Here is a 16,550-nt window from a genome sequence, read left to right as displayed (position 1 = left end):
CTGGTATTAGATTATCATGGGGAGTGCTCAACCTAGATCCCTGTTGTGCACAGTTCACAATAGGGTTCTCGTTCCTGTGAGAATCTAATGCTGCCGCTGATCTGGCGGGAGGTGGAATTCAGGCGGTCATGCTTGCCTCGCTGCTCACCTCCTGCTGTGCGGGCCCAGCTACTAACAGGCTATGGACCAGTACCCATCCGTGGCCTGGGAACTGGGGGTCCCTTCTATAGCTGATTTGCTGGCCAGGCCATGTACTGTTGCCTTCCCAGCCTCCTGACCACAGCACTTCCCAACCCCTCACCCCCACCCCCTGGCCCTGGGCTCTGGGGAAGAGAACTGGGAAGCCAGCCCAGCCGCTGAGACCGATTGACCCATCTGGAGACAACAGGCTTTCCACAGCCTCAGCGAGGGTCTGTAGCTGCCCCCGAGACCATGAAGGCCGCCCCTCCTCTCCTCGGGCTGCTTTTAAAAGAAGCTGTTGAAACATGGACTTCCCAAACCTTAGAATTCCACTGTCCTCAGAATTTGAGGAATTCCAAAATTCCTCAAACAAGAAGTGGCCTGTGAGCCAAGGGCCATCCACCCTCTTCGCCTAAAGCTCAGGCCAGATCATGCCTATGCTTGAAGCTCCCAGGGGCAAGAGCTCTCCTCTTGACCTTGGATATCCATCCAGGTGAGGCTCTGGTGGGCCAGCCAGGAGGCCCAGGAGCCCATCCAGGCAGCGTCCTTGGCTGTTCTTTTCTGCTTTTTGCAGGTGCCCTTTCCCCATTTGCACAGGGGCTTCACAAATTGCGATCGGGAGAAACTTCCTTGCAGGAAATAGTTTCTTCTGGACCTAGCATCAAGACTCCTGCAGGTCATGCAGCGAAGGGATAGCACCCTCCCCGCCCTGCCCCCAGACCAGCTACGAGGCTTCATCCGCCCCCTAGCAACAGAGATTAGGGTCCAATTCTGGTACTTCTCTGCCTCCCCTACTGGCATCCCTCCAACCACGAAGGTTCCAGAAATGAAGGGCCCATTGTGGGGTGAGGAGTCATGCCTGTATCCCTTATCACCTCCTCAGCTTGTTCATCACCAGGAGCCCTTCTGGGTGGGGGACACACTTCTTGAACCCTAACTGTCTCAGACCACCCCTGTCTTTCGGAGAGCACAGCCAGACCCAAGGGCAGAAAGCCCAGGTCAGCTATCTCAGAAGGAGGGGCAGGGATTTGCTGCACTCAGGCCTCTCCACCCCAATGTCCTGGGCCAGCACCTGGACATGCAGAGACCTCTGCCTCCTGCCCCACCATCGGAGACAGCCCAGAACTCTCTCCTGTTCCCCCAGAAGCAAAGGCAACCCTGCCCGCCCCACACTGCCGGCACTGGCCAGGAGCGAGTGGCAGCTGGCGGCAGGCAACCAGAGGGCCTGAGGGATTCCCTCTGGTCTGGCTGCGCCGGTGGTTTGTGGGCAGGAAGTGCTGCTGGGGAAGGTCCCCCCACCACAGGCAGCAGCAGCTCGGACCCAGGGCCCTTGTCCTCCCCAGGCTCAATTCCTCAAGACACACCAAGGAGCAGAAGGTAGCCAGGGTCAAGCCCCAGGGCACTTCCTGGCCTCTAGGGAGGCTGCTTGGAAAAGAGGGTGTGGACCAGGCCCAGGAGATGACACGATTCATTTATTCATTCAAAGCCGGTTTCCAGCGCCTTTCACACCAGCCCCGCAGGACTGGATAAGAGTGTCCTGCCTGCCCATTCCTGGGCCTCCACCCTCCCAGCAGGAGTCTCACTGAGCCACAGCCGGATGGTAGAAAAGCAAACTGGCCAAGTGATTTATTTGCAATGGGCACAGTGATGCAAAAACAAGATATTAAGACTATAAAATATGTGACTACAAAGAACCAGCGAAATAAATACATAGATATTAGATAGTCCAATAACTTAAGGCGCCCGTGCAACGGAGCGAGGATCCGCGCGCACGGGAAGTTCTTCTGCTGCAGGGCTGGAGAGCGCCGGCCACGTCCTAGCCTCGGTCCGACTCGTCCAGCGTATGGCCCTGTGGGGAAAGGACTGGGTCAGAGAGCTGTCCAGCCTGAGGGGCCCCGAGACCCTGACGCGAGGGGGCCAGCGCGATTGCGGGGCGCCGGGTCCCCCAAGGAGGTGCAGCGCCCCCGCCCCCCCGCCCCGCCGTCTGGGGTTGAAGTGGTTTTTCCCAAAGGCCCCGTCCGGGCTGTTAGGGCGCAGGGCTCGCCGGGGCGCGGACAGGCACTCACCGCGGCGGGCTCATGGCGTGCGGGGTTTGGGCTGCGGGGATGGCCTGGTGGGCTCCGAGAGCTCGGCGGGTGCGGCGGCCACGGCGGCCTCGGCGGGTGCGGCGAGCGCGGCGGGTGCGTTGCGTTCCTGGCGGCTGCGAAAGTCCTGCAGGGCGCGGCGGTTCTGGAAATCGATGAGCGCCAGCGCGATGGCCGCGTTCCAGCAGCTCTCGCCCGCGCAGCGGAAGTCGATCTCCTTGTGGTCGGTGGTGACGATGGTGAAGTACACGTACTTGCCCGTGCGCTCCACGCAGTCCACCTTGAGGATGGAGTGGAAGCGCAGCTCCTTGGGGCGGGCGCGGGGGCTGGCGGGGAACAGGCTCAGGCGGTCGGAGGTGAGCACGCCGCGCTTCTTCTTCCATAGCTGGAAGAGGCTGTCGCTGCGCTTCTCCAGCTCGCCCTCGCGTAGCACCTCGTCGGGGGACTTCATGTCGTGCCGGGCGCGGGACTGGGAGTGGCAATGCGGAAGACAACGCAGGCGGTGACGACGCCGGCTCTGCTCCTCGTGGCCCCGGCGCGGCCTTTATAGCTGCCCCTCCCCGCCCCGCCCCTCCCCGTCCCGCCCCGGCCCTCGGGCCACCCCGCCCGTCTGAGCCCCGCGCGCCCCGGGCCATACCCTCCCGAAGCCCAGACGTCCGGGTCCGCATGTCGCGTCCGCGCTCCGATGGGTCCCCGGCCGTCCTCTCCCATCTCAGAAGCCCGCGCTCCTCTTGCCCCCCATGCCCCAGCTGTCCAGCCCCGTGGGGTGACTCGAGGTCCCGCCCCGCGCGGGCGCTCGCCCGCACCGTCTCGCAGGCCGGCCCCGCGGAAGAATGCGCTGCAGCCAGCCCTGCCCGCGGTGACTCACGCCAGGGAGCCCCGGGAAGCACCCGCGGGCCCGGGGCCGGCCCACCGTGGGGAGACAGCCGGGACCAGACCTTCACCCTCCGGGCGCCCCAAGTCCAGCCCTGCCGCTCTCGGGCTCCCGGGGCAGAAGGAGGGTCGAGGCCTCCTTCCTTGCTCCCGAGCCCTGGCCGTTCCGTCCTGTTCGGGGGCCCTTCCCAGGGCCGCCCAGAGACCCTCTCCGAAAGTGGCCCTGCCCTAGCGGACCGAGCTCCCATCTTGCCACCCACGGGCTGCGCCCGGAACGACCTCCTCTCTTAGCCTCGATTTTCGCTTCTGTGAAATGGGAACAGTAACCTTTGCTGGATTAGGGAACACGTGGAAAGGGCTAGACCAACAACCCCTAGAGCTCAGTAAATGGGAGGGGAAGAGGAAGCCCGTTCTCCTCCCTGTGCCCTCGTAGTGTCCCGAACCGGGGGACTGACTGCTCCGACCGCGCCCCCACGACCCGGACCAGAGAGAGGTCCCAGGAGCTGAGGGGTCCGGGCTGGGCGGCGACGCCGGCTCTCTGGGATCAGCCTGGGGGCGAGGGTCGGCGGGGGCGGCTGAGTCATCGCTTTCCAGCTGGGCAGACGGGCGGTTTTATTTACCCTCTTCCTTTAAAGGGTTTAATAGACAGGAAGCGAAAGCGGGCTCTTCCCGGGTTCCCAGGGGTGGGGGTGGAGCCGGCCGAGAGGACCCCAGGGACCCCGGCTACTCCACGTCTCCCACCTTCCCGTGCCCCTGCCCCTCCAGCTGCGCCCTGGGGTGGTCACAGCAGGAAGTCCCAACTCTGGGGTGGGAATTGGCCTCAATGACGGGGCCCACGCAAAATGAAAACGAGAGTCCCCTGATTCAAAATGTATTTAAAATGTCAAGACAGTGGCAGCAGAGCGTAAAACCCAGACCTGGGACCAGCCCTACCTCCACCTGCCCTTCAGGGTCACTGCAAAGGATAGAGACGTCTGGCTCAGAGGAGCGTCCCAGACCAGGTTCTGTGAATGGCATGCAGGTAGCAGCTGCCTGGTGGTCTCACCGGTGTGGCCAGAGGACCTGGCAGTGGGCAGGGGCGTGGTGTGGAGGGGCAGTGCCGGCAGAGGGCAGGGTTGGGCTGTGCCAGGGTTCTGGCCTGGGAGTGAGACACCTGCCTGGGGCCGGCAGGTCAACACTGCCCCCTACCTGACACCTGTCCTTGCAGCAGGGCTGGGATCCTGTGGGGTGAGGGAGCAGCAGGTAGGGTGGGTGGGTGAGGGGATATCAGCCTTTGGTGGGGAGAGGGGATTCGAGCATTGGCCCGGAGAGGCTGCAGAAAGGATGCGGACTCTGGTGTTCCTTCTTTTGCTTCCAGAGGGCCCTGGGCTGCTGGGCAGTGGGACCTGGGCAAGAGGCACCTCTGGGCAGTGGGAGACCAGGAGAAGCGGCCAGGGGCAGAGCGCTCTGTCACTGCACCAGCCCATAGGTGCCTGGAACACTCCCGGGCCCACCAGCCTGCCTACCCCATTGAGGGGCCAGCCAATGGAACTTCGGCTCCAGGCAAATCCCCCGACACTTGGCGTTGCTTAAGCACCTACTGTGTGCCTGCAGGCCTGGCTGGTGCTGGGACCCCAGAGGAGGGGAGAGGAATCCCTCTAACCCCCAGGGGCACAGCAGGTACATGAGGAAGGGGTTAGGGGTCGGGGGTACTGGAGGCCAGGAGCACAGCTTGGTGGACTCTGTGGGGAGGGCGTGCCCTCAAAGATTCCAAGGAGACCTTGAAGGGCCAGTGGTGCCTGTGTGCCACCACTGTGCCCAGCCTCCACCTAACCCAGAGAACTCCCCAAAGTGGGCATTCCAGCCCCTGTTCCACAGAAGAGGAAACTGGTTCAGGATGGAGAGGGCCTTGGGGAAGGGACAGAGGACAGGCAGGAGCAGACAAGAGGCTGAGAGAAATGAGGGGGAGGAAGAGGGTTTAGAAACCAGGTGAGGCCAGGTGAGGTGTGCTCCCTCGGCCCCGCCCAGCTCCTCTCTTTGCCTGTACCCCAGTGGCCCTCTCAAGGGAGGCTGGGAAACTCACTCCCCTGGGGGCAGGACTTGCAACCCAGGGGTGATGCTCTGACAGGTGGGGCAGGAGCTGGGAGGCCAGGGGGCAGGGTTTGCAGCCGAGATTTAGAAGCCCTCCTGGCCTCCCTAGGGGATTTCCTGCCCACTCAGCCCCTCTCTGCTATTCCCCTCATGGACACTGTGAAGACCTGGGGGATATGGGGGGGGATGGCCCTTTGGGGATTGCTGGAAGTCAGGTCTGAGCCCTGGAGGCCAGGCCTCCCCAGGCAGCTTCTTTGCCCACAGTCCCTGCCCCAGGGGCTCAGTCGTAGTGGCCCTGGCCTCCCCAGCAGCTGCTAGACACCCTGGGCCCCTGCTTGGCCAAACCAGCCTGAACCTGGTTGCCAATGTAGGGGCTGGAGGGAGCCGACTCCCAAGCCTGACCAGCCCTGGACCAGCAGGTGACTTCAGGAGCCCCCAGGGTGTCTTTATGGACATGGGCAAAAATAAACCACGGCCTTAGGAAGTGAGAGGGGCTTGGAGGACACCATGCCCACTTGGCAGGTACTTGCACACAGGGGCTGCCCCACCCTTTCTGCGTCCACCATCCACCCGAGGGGCTTTACCACCACCACTAACTCACACTGCCCTCTGCCCCTCTGAGCCACCCACCGTCTGCCAGCCCCCCCTCAGCCTCCCTTGCCTGAGGCCTGAGCCTCACCGCCTTACCTGGTCCTACCTGGGGCTGAGCGGTGCCCCCAGGAGAAGCACTGGCCCTATGCTGCAGATGCAGAAAGGGTGGCTCAGAGAGGTGCAGGGACTTGTCAAGATCACCTTTCCAAGGAGGGACCCTATCCTTATCCCCCAGAGCAGGCCTGCCTGAGGGTCCCCTCTGGAGGATGAGGACTGTGACACTCACTTCCTGGGATACGGGGGAGGGATGTTGAGGCAGCAGAGTGCCGACACAGGGACCCCACACGAGGGTCTTTTGAGGAATGCCCCTCCTAAAGCCATTTGATAGCCAAGAGCCTGGGAGCTTCTCCAGCACAGCACAGAGTTTGGAACCTGGCGTGGATTCGGCCGCACCCCATGGGACCTGCTTCTACAAGGGTTCTGGACCACTCACGTGCTGGAGGCGGAGGAACCACCAGCCGGAGAGATGCCAGGGCCAGGCACCGGCAGGACAGTCTGCGTGGCACTGCACCGCGCTCCTTCTGTGCAGTCATTTCTCCCTGTTGAGACTGCTTTCTTGAGTTTGCAGGGAACACGGGATGGGGGTTTCAGAGAGGTGGTGACTCACCCAGGTTACACAGCGGCCAGTGGGGCCACATCCACAGCTTCCCCAATTCTGCAGCACCCTGTGGCTCGGGGCAGGAAACAGCCCTGATGTTCTGTGACTGCTTCTCAGGATGGGGAGGGGGCTCTGCCTGGAGTTGGTGGTGTCAGGCAGCATCAGTCCAAACCGGGTTTACAAATATTTATCTGAGGGGCCACATCCACAATTCATGCGGAGCCTGAGCCAAGGGCCCCCACCCCCGGGCAGGCATTGTACAGTCTGAGTGCCCAAACATCTGGCCTAGGACACTGGCTTCCCTGTCCAGCTGCCTGGACCCTTGGCACTGGAGCCCAGCTGTGTGAGGCTGTCAGCAGCTGGGGTAGGATGCGGGCACCTCTCCGAAACTCCCTGAGTGAGGTCACTTCCTTATGGTGACTAGGCCAGGCCCTCCAGGCACTTGCCCAACGAGCCTGGCCATCCTCCCAGCCTGTGAGGAAGCTGCGTGTCACAGGGCCCGGCCCAATGCCTGGGGCTTGACACCACCCTCTTGTGGGAGGGGTTGCTCAGAGAGAGCCCTGCAGAAAGGCCCACTGCTCCTCAGTCGGGAAGGCCCACCCCTAGCTCCTCTCACCTCCTCCAGGAATCCCTCTCAGATTGCCAGGGCACACTCGAAGGCCTGCCTCCTGCCAACCACATACTGCTAGGCGGTGGGTCTCCAAGCCTCCGCCCACCTGAGCCTGGGGAGGCTGGGGGAAGACCCAAGCTGCCTGGAGCTGCAGCACCTGAGCAGTGCACTGGTGCCACCTCACTGGTGCCACCTCACCTGAGCCCAACGTGGCCCATGTGCCAGGGCCTGTGACTCAGGCCTGCCCTCGATCTGTCTCCTCCAGCCGCAGCCTGAGGAAAGTGAGAGGACCCGTGGCATGACCCACCTGGTTTTCAGCCTGACCTTGGCCTCGAAGGGCTGTGCTCTCTGTTGCTGTGTCTCTTCATGATCTCTTCCACTGGAGCCTGACAGGCAGGTCCTACCTCACAAGGTGTTGGGGATTGAATGAGAAGCCAGGAACACCCTTCTCCTTGGCCCCTGATGAGCTCCTGTTTATCCCTCAGTGCCCTGCTCAGAAGCTATTATCAGCTCCTTAAATGCAGTGATAATGTTTTATTCTTTGGGACCCTCAGGGATCAGCCCAGGCACTCAGGAAATGGCTAAAAAAGCATCCTGAGGCCAGGCTCGGTAGCTCACGCCTATGATCCCAGCAAGTTGGGAGGCTGAGGTGAGCAGATTGCTTGAGCCCAGAAGTTTGAGACCAGCCTGGACAACAGAGCAAGACCACCCCATCTCTACAAAAAATAAAAATAAAAATTAGCCAGGCATGGTGGCGTGTGCACTATAATCCCAACTACTTGGGAGGCTGAGGTGGGAGGATCACTTCAGCGCGGGAAGCTCACTGCAGTGCAGTGAGCCGTGATCACTCCACTGCACTGCAGCCTGGGTGACAGAGTGAGACCCTGTCTCAAAAAATAAAGGCATCCATGTCATTGTCCAAAAGACCCCCTCTGCACTGACTACCGAATGTGCAGACTGTTGGCGTGTGTATGAGACCAGACAGCCCCTGGCTGCCTCGGGTGAGACCGGGAGTCAGGCGTGCCAAGATGAGGGGGCCCTGTGGGGCAGAGTGGGGCCTCCGTCAGGCTCCATCAGGCTGATGTTGCCTCCACAGGGCTGCTTGTGGCTGGCTGTGGAGCCTTCAGAGGTTGGGAGATGGGGCCAGGACACGGGGAGCTCAGGGAAGGGCCCTCCCAGCAGCCACTCGCAGATGGAAAAGAAGAGCAGCCAACATGACTGCCCTGCACCTGGCTTGTGGGGATGTCTCCAGAAGCTTGAAGGAGTGAACCAATGAACAAAGGAACAAACAAAATCCAGGAAGGGAGAGAGGTAGGACTGAGGTGGCCCCATGCCCTGCACAGGGCTCAGATTGCAGAGTTGCTGGGGCAGCCTCCTCACAGCATAGATGCTCACCCTCCTGGCCTGAACTTCTCATTCAGCGGGCCTGGGGGAGCCCTGGCAGGTGTATCATCATTAATTATTTCCAACGTTAAAAAATTACCAAAGATAGGCCAGGTGCTGTGACTTGTGCCAGTAATCCAGTGTTTTGGGAGGACCAGGTGGGAAGATTACTTGAAAACGGGAGTTCAAGACCAGCCTGGGCAAGACAGCAAGACCCCATCTCTCTAAAAAAAAAAAAAAAAAAAAGGCCGGGCGCGGTGGCTCACACTTGTAATCCCAGCACTTTGGCAGGCCGAGGCGGATGGATCACGAGGTCAGGAGATCAAGACCATGGTGAAACCCCGTCTCTACTAAAAGTACAAAAAAATTAGCCAGGCATAGTGGCGGGTGCCTGTAGTCCCAGCTACTCGGGAGGCTGAGGCAGGAGAATGGCGTGAACCCGGGAGGCGGAGCTTGCAGTGAGCCGAGATTGTGCCACTGCACTCCAGCCTGGGTGACAGAGCGAGACTCCGTCTCAAAAAAACAAAAACAAAACAAACAAACAAAACCCTACCAAAAATAGTAACCAATTGTTGATATAAAAAGTAAAAAAGAGGCTCGAATTATTTCAGAATTGATGCTGGGCATGGTAGCTCATGCCTGTAATCCCAGCACTGTGGGAGGCCAAGGCAGGCAGATCACTTGCAGTCAGGTGATTGAGACCAGCCTGGCCAACATGGTGAAACCCGTCTCTACTAAAAATGAAAAAAAAAAAAAAAATTAGCCGGGTATGGTGGTGCACACCTGTAATCCTAGCTACTGAGCAGGCTGAGGCAGGAGAATTGCTTGAACCTGGGAGTTGGAGGTTGCAGTGACCTAAGATTGCACCATTGCACTCCAGCCTGGGCAACAGGGCAAGAAAAAACGAAAAATAAAAAATAATAAAAACAAAATTGAGTGTTCATCTCTCATGTCCCCACCTAGGGCCACTCTCATCCTTTTTTGTTTGTTTGTTTAAGATGGGGTCTTGCTCTGTTGCCCAGACTGGAGTGCAGTGGCATGATCTTGGCTCACTGCAACCTCCGCCTCCCAGGCTCAAGCAATCCTCTCGTCTCAGCCTCCTGAGTAGCTGGGACCACAGGTGTGTACCTCCATACCCAGCTAATTTTTTTGTATTTTTGTAGAGACAGGGTTTCACCGTGTTGCCCAGGCTGGTCCTGAACTCCTGAGCTCAAGCAATCCACCCATCTCAGCCTCCCAAAGTGCTGAGATTACAGGCATGAGCCACTGAGCCTGGCCTCTTTTTGTTTTTTTATTATTATTATAAATTTTTGAGACAGGGTCTTGCTCTGTCGCCCAGGCTGGAGTGCAGTGGCACAATAATGGCTCACCGCAGCCTTGACCTCCCAGGGTTGTGATCCTCCCACCTCAGCCCCCTGAGTTCAAGTGATCCTCCCACCTCAGCCTCCTGAGTAGCTGGGACTACAAGGCACATGCCACCATGCCTGGCTAATTTGTATATTTTTTTTAGAGATGGGGTCTCACTATGTTGCCTAAGCTGGTCTTGAACTCCTGGGCTCAAGCAATCCACCTGCCTCATCCTCCCAAAGTATTGGAATTACAGATGTGAGCCACTGTGCCTGGCCTCATCCTTTTTAAAAAAGCATTTACATTTGCTTTAACAATTGCTTTTTGTTTGTTTGTTTGTTTGTTTTTGAGATGGAGTCCAACTCTGTCATCCAGGCTAGAGTGCAGCGGCACGATCTTGGCTCACTGCAACCTCCACCTCCTGGGTTCAAGTGATTCTCCTGCCTCAGCCCCCTGAGTAGCTGGGACTACAGGCATGTGGCACCATGCCCGGCTAATTTTTTTGTATTTTTAGTAGAGATGGGGTTTCACCATGTTGGCCAGGCTGGTCTCAAACTCCTGCCCTCAGATGATCCACTCGACTTGGCCTCCCAAAGTGGTGGGGTTACAGGAGTGAGCCATAGCACCCAACCTCCTTTAACAATTAAATATAGGATTGCCCTGTGATCCAACAATTCCACTTCTCATTCACATGCTCACAAGAACTAAAAGTAGAATCTCTCCTAGAGATCCATGCACACCCATATTCCCAGCAGCATGCCAAAAGGTAGAAGCCACCAAGTGTCCACTGACAATGGGCGCACACAATGTGGTCCACCCACACACTGAATAGTCACAGCCTTAAAATGGAAGGGAATGCTGGCTGGGCGCGTGGCTCACACCTGTAATACCAGCACTTTGGGAGGCCAAGGCAGGTGGATCACCTGAAAAATTAGCCGGGCGTGGTGGTGCATGCCTGTAATCCCAGCTACTTGGGAGGCTGAGGCAGGAGAATCACTTGAACCCAGGAGGCAGAGGTTGTGGTGAGCCAAGATTGCACCATTGCACACCAGCCTGGGCAACAAGAGTGAAACTCCATCTCAAAAACAAAAAAAAGGAAGGGAATTCTAACACAAGCTACAGCACGGATGGACTCTGAGGACACTGTGCTGAGTGAAATAAGCTAGACACAAAAAGACAAGTACTGAATGATTCCACATGTACGAGGTCTCAAGAGTCGTCAGATTCAGAGACAGAAGGTAGGAGGGCAGGTGCCAGGAGCTGGAGACGACAATAGGGAGTGTTTAATGGGGACACAGTTTCCATTTGGGGAGATGAGAAATCATGGAGGCAGATGCTGATGGTGGCTGCACGACAGTGTGAATATGCTTAGTGTGAATATGCTTGGTGTGAATATACTCAGTGTGAATATACTCAGTGTGAGTATGCTCGGTGTGAATATGCTCGGTGTGAATATGCTCAGAGTATGCTCAGTATGCATACGCTTGGTGTGAATATGCTCAGTGTGAATATGCTTAGTGTGAATATGCTCAGTGTGAATATGCTCGGTGTGAATATGCTCGGTGTGAATATGCTTGGTGTGAATATGCTCAATGTGAACATGCTTAGTGTGAATATGCTCAGTGTGAATATGCTCGGTGTGAATATGCTCAGTGTGAATATGCTCGGTGTGAATATGCTCAGTGTGAAAATGCTCGGTGTGAATATGCTTAGTGTGAATATGCTTGGTGTGAATATGCTTAGTGTGAATATGCTCGGTGTGAATATGCTCAGTGTGAATATGCTCAAAGTGAACATGCTTAGTGTGAATATGCTCAATGTGAATATGCTTAGTGTGAATATGCTCGGTGTGAATATGCTCAGTGTGAATATGGTCAGTGTGAATATGCTCGGTGTGAATATGCTTGGTGTGAATATGCTTAGTGTGAATATGCTCGGTGTGAATATGCTTGGTGTGAATATTCTCGGTGTGAATATGCTTAGTGTGAATATGCTCAAAGTGAACATGCTTAGTGTGAATATGCTCAATGTGAATATGCTTAGTGTGAATATGCTCGGTGTGAATATGCTCAGTGTGAATGCTCAGTGTGAATATGCTCGGTGTGAATATGCTTAGTGTGAATATGCTTAGTGTGAATATGCTCGGTGTGAATATGCTCAGTGTGAATATGCTCAAAGTGAACATGCTTAGTGTGAATATGCTCAGTGTGAATATGCTTAGTGTGAATATGCTAGGTGTGAATATGCTTAGTGAGAATATGCTTGGTGTGAATATGCTCAGTGTGAATATGCTTAGTGAGAATATGCTTGGTGTGAATATGCTTAGTGTGAATATGCTCAATGTGAACATGCTTAATGTGAATATACTCAGTGTGAATATGCTCAGTGTGAAAATGCTTAGTGTGAATATGCTTAGTGTGAATATTCTCAGTGTGAATATGCTTAGTGTGACTATGCTTAGTGGCACTGAACTGTGCACTTTAAAAAATGGTTAAGAATGTAACTTGTGATGTGCCCTTTACCAGTTTTAAAAATGCATTTACATATGAATATCCATGCATGCGGGGGTATGAGCTTGTGTCTCTTCCTATGTCTGGGCCATTTTCCAGAAACCCCCCACCCCAGCCCTCATTATCTGGAATCCTCCATGTCTCAGCCACCCCTTGCAATGGATGGGCTTGGGCTGTGTCCCCTGTTGCTGTCATCTTACATGGCGCTGCCTTCCTGCACACCAGACGTGGCACTGCTGGGCTAGCAGGGCCCTCAGATGTGTGGTAACTGCCAAGATGGCCTGCCAGTGGGGCTCTTCCTATTCACCCTTTTCCCCGAGGGCTGCAATGCCAATCTCCCCATGGCTAGGCCAATGGTGGGCACTCTGCACTAAAAAAAAAAATAAAGTCAATCTGGGCAATGGCTCACGCCTGTAATCCAACACTTTGGGAGGCCAAGGCGAGTGGATCACTTGGGTTCAGGAGTTTGAGACCAGCCTGGCCCACATGGTGAAACTCTGTCTCTACTAAGAATAGAAAAAATTAGCCTAGTGCAGTGGCATGCACCTGTAATCCCAGCTACTCAGGAGGCTGAGGCAGGAGAATTGCTTCACCCTGGGAGGTAGAGGTTGCAGTGAGCTAAGAAAGTGCCACTGCACTCCAGCCTGGGCCATAGAGTGAGACCCTGTCTCAAGAAAAACCAACCAACCAACCAAACGAAAAAACAATAACAACAACAAAAAAATCCCACAAACAAACTGGTGGTCGAAAACTGAGGTCTTGTCTTCACACACATTTCTCTATCCCTGGGGTGGGGGCAGCCATCTCTCTGTGTGTCTGTGGCCTTTGGCATGGTTGTCTTTTCCCCTCTTCATGTGCTTGGGTCTGTTTGAAAGGCCCCTTTCATGGGCTGAATGGTGGCCCCCAGTAAGACATATCCATGTTCTACTCCCCAAAACCCATGAATGTTACCTTTGATGGCAAAATGGTGAACATGACCTTAGTGGCTAGGGTGTGATATAGGCAAGGCCCCTGAGAGCAGGAGCTTCCCCTGGACTACCCAGGTGGGCTTCACAAGGGAGAACTATGGAGAAGCAGGCATAGGGGAAGGAGGCCATGTGAGACAGAGGCAGAGATCAGAGGGAAGTGGCCACAAGCCAAGGAGCGCCTGGAGCCCCCAGATGACGAGGAAGGGTCCCCACATAAGGTCTGGTGTTCTGGTCCTTGGGGAGGGCAGCCCCTGCTGAAAAGGGGCAGGTTGAGACCCAGGGACCACCTCAGGCCCTCGCTGGCGGCCCCCAGGCTGGGGGCAGCAGACCCTAGCAACTCTGGCCAGTGCCTGCAACTGAGGCCCCAACTCCAGGCGTTCCCTCTTGTCCTCCCAACCCTGCACCTGCCTTGCTTGGTGAGGTGCTGTTCTCCCTCCTCAGACTGGCTTCCAGCCAGGCAGGCACTGGTAAGGGCCGGTGTGGGCAGCCCTGCCATGCCCAGGGTCTGGGTTCTGAGGAGGTGAGGCTTCTCCCCATGTCCCAGATACAGAAACTGAGACCTAGGGAGATTTGGAAACTTGGTGGACACCATAGACTTCTTGAGGAGCTCGACAAGGGTGACCTGTGTGGGTCTGCCCTGAGTGGGGTCCTGGACACAGCTGTAGCTGCCTTGTTTCTCCTGGGCTGGGCTGGGCTGGGCTGGGCTGGGCTGGGCCAGGCTGTCGGGTCATGGTAAGTAACATCCGGCTGCCACCCTCGGAGAGCCATGAGTCAGCATGGCCAGGATGGGCTAGTGATTGGCAGCTTGGGGACAGCCTAGCAGGCGGGGCCTCCCTCAGGCACACCAAGGTGACCTGGTCTCGGCAGGAGGCATCCAGGCCTCACCCTGCAAGAGCTGGGCCCTGGCTTCTGTCCTGAGACTCGGGTCTGCATCTCTTAAATGGGGAAGGTCCCAGGCGCATGAGGTGCCTGGAAACCCACACCAAATTCAGCGCATCAGAAGCTCAGCCAGGGCCGGCCTGATGAGGCGTCCTTCCAGGAGGCCCTGCTGTTGGGGGCCACTGCTTGCCAGTGTCTCCTGGTGGGTGGGGCCCAAACAGCTGGGCCTGGGGTCCCCTGGGCCCCCCACTCCACATGGGGATGCTCCCTGGGGCGGGCTGGGGAGGAGGTGCCTGCTCCAGCAGAAGGAACCTGGGAAGGCACCTGTTCTGAGGGTTTTGGGGCAGAGGCCGAAGTCCATGCCACGCTGTGGCCAGGCTGGGCTGGCTGGCGGGGAGCCACAGGCTTCTGCACACAGCAACCCCTTCTACAGGCCCAGGGCTCCCTCAGGGCACTGCAGCTGGGGTTGGCTGAGTCTGGGATGGTCACTTCTCCCACCGCTGCCCCCGGCTGTTCCTCTGTTGCTCATCAGTTGCCCAGCCCTGAGCCCTGACTCAGAGCCAGGCAAGCCAAGGACCCAGCAGGGGCAGGTCAGAGGTCAGTAATATCAAGTTGTGCCTGGATGAGCCAGGCAGAGGCCAGGGGCTCCACCTACTCACCCTGGCTGCCCCCTACCCACCCCACCCCTGCCTCTCACCTCAGGGGCAAGCTTGGATCCTGGCAGCTCATGCTGACTCAGCCTGCCCAGTGATGGGGCTGGGGGCAGCCTAGGGCATTTTGAGAGAGGGACAAGATGGGTGAGGTGGCAGGAAGCCCTGGACCTGGGACTTGGGGAAGGGGGCTCTGGTCCCATGGGTGGCCCTTGGGCCTGGAGAGGTTTGCTGGGCAGCAGGACAGGAGCAGAGTAGGATGTTGGTTTGGTCCCAGCTCCACATTAAGGGGGGTCATGAGCCTAGAGAGCAGACTGGCCAGGTAGGGTGACGTGGGGGACACACCACTCACGGACCCACATGCCAGGCAGCTGTGGACGAGGGTCCCAGGTGACCCTGCTGGGGAAAGCAGCAGCCGTCAGGTTCTAGCTCCTGACTCAAGGGAAAAAACAGAATTTTGAGTGGAATCACCCTGTTTGGGGTACTTCTGAAAACTGAGCTTCAGGCCGGGCACGGTGGCTCACACGTGTAATCCCAGCAGTTCGGGAGGCCAAGACAGGTGGATCACCTGAGGTCAGGAGTTCGAGACCAGCCTGGCCAACATGGTGAAACCCCTTCTCTACTAAAAATACAAAAATTAGCCAGGTGCGGTGGTGCATGCCTGTCATCCCAGCTACTTGGGAGACTGGGCAGGAGAATCGCTTGAACCCGGGAGGTGGAGATTGCAGTGAGCCGAGATGGTGTCACTGCACTCCAGGCTGGGCGATGGAGAGAGTCTCCATCTCAAAAAAAAAAAAAAAAAAAAAAAAAAAGCTGAGCTTCATTGAGGACTAACTTATATACAACCAAATATACCCATTTTTGAGGTAACTCAATGAATTTTGACAGATGTATACACCTGTGTAACCACTTCCATCCCTCCAAAGTGTTCCTTGGTCAATCCCCCCACCCCAGATCCCTCCCAGGCAGTCACCGGCACTGTAGCTTTGCAGGCTTTAGAACCGGACAGAAACAGGGCCCTCCAGGTCTTCTGTGCCTGGCTGCTTGCTGTGCGGGTTCTTTCCCTCCTTTCCCAGGAGCACCCATGTGATGGCAGCTGACAGATGTGTCTGAGCCACCTGTGTTGGGGGGTGCCCCAGGCCCCACCTCCCATCTCCCGGGCTGCTCCCCAAACTCCCGCCCTGACCCCAGCGCCACTGGTTTTGAGTCTCAGTTCCTGCACAGGGTGAACAGTCACAGGGAGGGCAGGGGCTGGGGGAGCCCCAAGTGGGGTGGGGTGGGGCTGGACGGTGAATGTCTGCCTCCCCAGCCAGGGGCTCAGTCGGGACAAAGGAGGGCCTGGGCTAGCAGAGCTGAGGTTCTGTGGCAGAGCCCCCTGGCCCCCAGGACCAGAAGAGAAGCAGCCACCCTTCACCCAGGCCAGGCTGGGCGGCCGCCACAAGCCCCCACTTCCCAGCTGCCTTCCAGATGGTGGCTCTGGGCAAACCTCTCAACCACTCAGCGACTTTCTGTGACCACTGATGGCTGAAGTCCCTGAGCTGACAACGGCCTGGGCCTGGGATGGTTCCTGGGCTCCTTGGCCACTGGAGAATGACCTTCCCTTTTCTGAGACCCTGGGGTGCAGGCAGGACACAGCGGCCATGCAAGGGTGACAGAGGCCGGAGGTGCTGAGGTCCTGGGGGAGACCAGGTGCCTGCACCCTTGGGCCTCCACAGCGCCCCAGGCTTCACGTTGAGGTCCTGCGCCC

General features: G+C 57.4%; 1 protein-coding gene across 1 annotated transcript; it reads right to left on the bottom strand.

Annotated features, from left to right (window-relative positions):
* Window positions 1-1,778: 1,778 nt before the first annotated feature.
* PHLDA2 (pleckstrin homology like domain family A member 2) lies at window positions 1,779-2,814 on the bottom strand. Its single transcript, XM_003278047.4, has 2 exons — window positions 2,247-2,814; window positions 1,779-2,029 (listed from the first exon to the last, which is right to left on the bottom strand). Exon 1 carries the CDS (start codon window positions 2,713-2,715, stop codon window positions 2,257-2,259), a length of 459 nt encoding a protein of 152 aa, XP_003278095.1. The 5' UTR covers window positions 2,716-2,814; the 3' UTR covers window positions 1,779-2,029; window positions 2,247-2,256.
* Between the last annotated feature and the right edge of the window lie 13,736 nt (window positions 2,815-16,550).

This window comes from Nomascus leucogenys, chromosome 4 (assembly GCF_006542625.1).
Source record: "Nomascus leucogenys isolate Asia chromosome 4, Asia_NLE_v1, whole genome shotgun sequence".
Lineage (NCBI taxonomy): Eukaryota > Metazoa > Chordata > Mammalia > Primates > Hylobatidae > Nomascus > Nomascus leucogenys.
This window is presented reverse-complemented; position numbering and strand designations above follow the sequence as displayed.